Source organism: Arachis ipaensis, chromosome B1, assembly GCF_059453495.1.
Source record: "Arachis ipaensis isolate K30076 ecotype BB chromosome B1, ASM5945349v1, whole genome shotgun sequence".
Taxonomy (NCBI): Eukaryota; Viridiplantae; Streptophyta; class Magnoliopsida; order Fabales; family Fabaceae; genus Arachis; species Arachis ipaensis.
Genome location: NC_142436.1, coordinates 96,549,395 through 96,553,130, shown reverse-complemented (window position 1 = coordinate 96,553,130; position 3,736 = coordinate 96,549,395). Strand labels below are relative to the sequence as shown.

At 35.7% G+C, this 3,736-nt stretch overlaps 1 protein-coding gene across 1 annotated transcript; it reads left to right on the top strand.

The window, feature by feature from the left end:
• On the top strand, positions 1 to 3,736 carry LOC107632781 (uncharacterized). Its single transcript, XM_088501563.1, has 6 exons — positions 1 to 481; positions 629 to 742; positions 2,037 to 2,117; positions 2,482 to 2,654; positions 2,782 to 2,878; positions 3,400 to 3,736. Exons 1-6 carry the CDS (start codon positions 242 to 244, stop codon positions 3,511 to 3,513), a joined length of 819 nt encoding a protein of 272 aa, XP_088357689.1. The 5' UTR covers positions 1 to 241; the 3' UTR covers positions 3,514 to 3,736.

Here is a 3,736-nt window from a genome sequence, read left to right as displayed (position 1 = left end):
GTTTGTGGTGCTAATTTGGCATCTTAAGCTTCAATTCAACTCAACAGTGTGAGAGAACACGTTAACCATAGTAGCACCAATGCAGTAACGCTGCACAGAAAAACCAAAGTGCGGTGAAGATTCTTAGGCTAAGTTTCCAATCATCAATGGCTGCATGTTCAAGCCATCAGTCTCACTAGCGTAGCTTAGCTTAGGTTACAATTGCAACCGAAAGAGAAGGAAGAAGAAAAATAGGGGGGAAATGCAATCGTTAAGCATAAAGAGTTTAGGGGATTTACGGTTATTGAGCTCGACCACGACGAATCGGAAGAGGGAATGGGCAAATTGCAGCATGAGAAGGAGAGTGACGATTTTGGCGTGTGCTTCGGAGAGAAACGGTTATGGAAGTGGCAGAGAAGACAGCACCACAAGCTCCTTTCAGTCTCGGAGCCACACTTACGCACTCTTAAAGCAGCAGATGGAAGTAGCTGCTAAATCTGAGGTGATGATCTTTTTGGAATCGCCAAAATGTTTATTGTAGCAGCAGATTTTCTTTGTTTATTTTCTGTTCAGTTTTTTATGATTATTTAAGCTTTTCCTTCCTCCCCCCCCCCCCCCCCCCCCCCGAAAAATTCATTGGCGTATGTAGGATTACAAAGAAGCCGCTAGGATTCGAGACTCACTCAAGCTGTTTGAGGAGGAGGAGCCTGTTTTGCGTTTAAGGAGATTGCTCAAGGAAGCCATTGCTGATGAGAGATTCAAGGTCTTTATTCTTATTTTTATTCTTTCAAGCATTTCATTTATTGTGCCTAACTAACTTTTCAAACTAAGCTAGTTAACTACTCTTCAAGCTGTACATGTATTCACGGTTAGTTGCTAACTGACTAACCACTAGGGAGGAAAATAACTAACTTCCTGTGTGAAGCTAACTAACTGAACTGACAAGAGGTTTTGGGGGGCATTCTGTTATGTGATTTCGATAGGTGAAGCTCTCAGGTAACAATTGGTCTTGGAGTGGAGTACTTGACTATAGGATCATTGTTTCGGTTGGTTAAATTTCTTGTTCAACTGGAAAATGTTTAAATAGGAAGCTTGCCCATTTCATATTTTGAATTAGAACATTAATGGGATATAACTGCATATCAATGTTTCGACATACATTCTGAGACTGAGACTGAGAGACAGAGATTGGGAGATAGAGACTGAAAAACAGACTAAATTAAGTCTCTGTACTGTGTTTGATATAAAATGTACTGGATTGAGTTATGTCTAACTATCATATTTGGCTTAAGATAAATATAAAGATTGAGGGGTAGATTTAGAATTTGAAAAATTAAATGAGAGCCTTTTTTTTTAAAAATATTATTAAAGTTTAGTCTCCATTTTCAAAAATTTCGGTCCCCTCTGTTCCCCACTTTCTGGAGGTACTGAAGGGACTGAACTTTTGTGTCTGGGACTGAAGTTTTAGTTCAAGTCTCTAACTACCAAATATAATACTGAGTCCTAGTTTCCCAGTCTCAGTTCCAGTCTATGGAAATAAACACTACCTAATAGTTTCTCGTTGTTTTGGTTTGATTTACTGTTGGTATAATTAGTTGTATACTATTACTGATCATGGGCTGCACATTATTATTAGAGTTCAGCTTTTTAAGTAGTATGGTATATGAGTAGGCTTGATAATCTTGCAGAAGAAAGCTTGATTGCATGCATGTATGCTTGAGTTCTGCTTGGTTATTCCATGAATACTGTCGGCTCCATGTGTTTTCAAAATCAGTAACTATTTGTTATAAAGCCAGCCAGTAAGCAAACAAAAGTTCAAGCAGTTATGCTTCTATGCTCAAGCTGATAGTAGCTCACTAGCACCATCTGACTTGAAATTAAATTGTCCTATTCTTCTCAAGTTGAATTTTCGTTCAAAGTTTGTTGGACTGAGATTGGTACCCTTATCCTTCATCTTCTATTGTGAATTGACAAAACTTGGCCTCTTTCCAGTGTTTGTGCTGTTACACATATTTTCTTAAAAATATGCATTCTGATGTACTCTCCCTTTTTCACAGGATGCAGCGAAATACCGTGATGAACTAAAAAGCATTGCCCCACATTCACTTTTAAAATGTTCAAGTGATGCTACAACATTGGTATGACCGCTACATTCAGTTAAATACTAATCTCATATTTTAAATTATTCGATCTTGACGTAATCTTATATCTAAACTGAATTAAATGTGACTTCCCTTTTTAAAACAGTGTTTAGATTCGATTGCCTTGATTAAACTATTAGTTTAATATAATTTCAAACATGGAAATGTCGATTCAGCTCTTGCCAAAATGTTCCAAATTTCTTTTTCTTTTTCTTTTTCTTCTTCTTTTCTTCTCTTGTAGAAACTGTTAAACTTGTCATTTCTGGGAGTAAATGCCTTTAGCGCTTTATCTAATCTGGGACATCACATGCTAGGACACAAGGGAATTCTGAACTCTTGACATATATTTCAACTTATTCAGGGAATCAGGGTTCAAGTTAGGAGTGTATATATAGAGGGAAGAAGTCAACCTTCGAAGGGGCTATACTTCTTTGCATATAGAATAAGAATCTCCAATAACTCGGACCAACCTGTTCAACTTCTTAGAAGGCATTGGATTATAACAGATGGTAATGGGAAAATGGAAAATGTCTGGTGAGCTTATTATCTTTTCCTTTTCTATTTTGTTGTATTATGCTTTCTAGGTGTTTCTTTTTCCTTTTGAATCCATGGTGTTTCCAGTTCAACATAACTTCTATGCTTTGTTTTTTAAATATCACAGGGGGAGTGGTGTTGTAGGTGAACAGCCAACAATACTTCCCGGGACTAGTTTTGAATACTCTTCAGCATGTCCATTGAACACACCAAATGGTAGAATGGTAAGAGATGCTTTTCTTTCAATTTTATTTATTTCATTATTTTGGGCAATTCTTTGTTCTCTAATGATGCAATAACTAGTAACTACCACTCTTTAATAACAAGGGTCAAAATGATTAATGATATAAAAATACTTTTTACTAATATCACTATTTGAAGTTTCATAATGACAATCAATTTGGAATATCTATAATTTTATAGAAACACTATCATTTAGAAATTGAGGAAGTAGTAGTAATATAACCACAGTCCACAACGAAGGATAGAAGCATAAAATTTCTACCCTTTACTTTATTTATATATTCCTGGAAAAATATTAATCATTTTGCTTCAATAAAATAAATTGTCTACTCGAAGTATATACATGACAGTTTTTCTGCTAATTCCCCATTGTTATAGTTGTTTATTTGATTCAAGATTGATTCTGAATTTCAAGCATTTGCATATATGCCTTCGCATCAGTCCCACATAATAAAACCATATTATACCTTAAATCTTGTCATTTTGGATTTTTATAATGCAGGAAGGTGACTTTGAGATGATACATATTGATAAAGTAGGCTCAAGATCGTTTAACGTGGCCATTGCCCCTTTTTCTCTGTCACTCCTTGGAGATGATGAAGGCAATTCTGTTTGAGACAGAATTGCAATACCACTTTCTGAGGTTTTTGTGTCGAATTAGCAGCCGAAATGTGATCAAGGATTGAAAGCAGTCAGAATTCATATTTGCATTATTATTTAAGTGTAAATTTTTGCCACTGTTGCGAAACGACGATCAACAAATATTTTTCCATGCATATGTACATAATGATGTGAAGAATTTGGGGATTTATACTATAGATAGTTCAAAGTTCCAACTC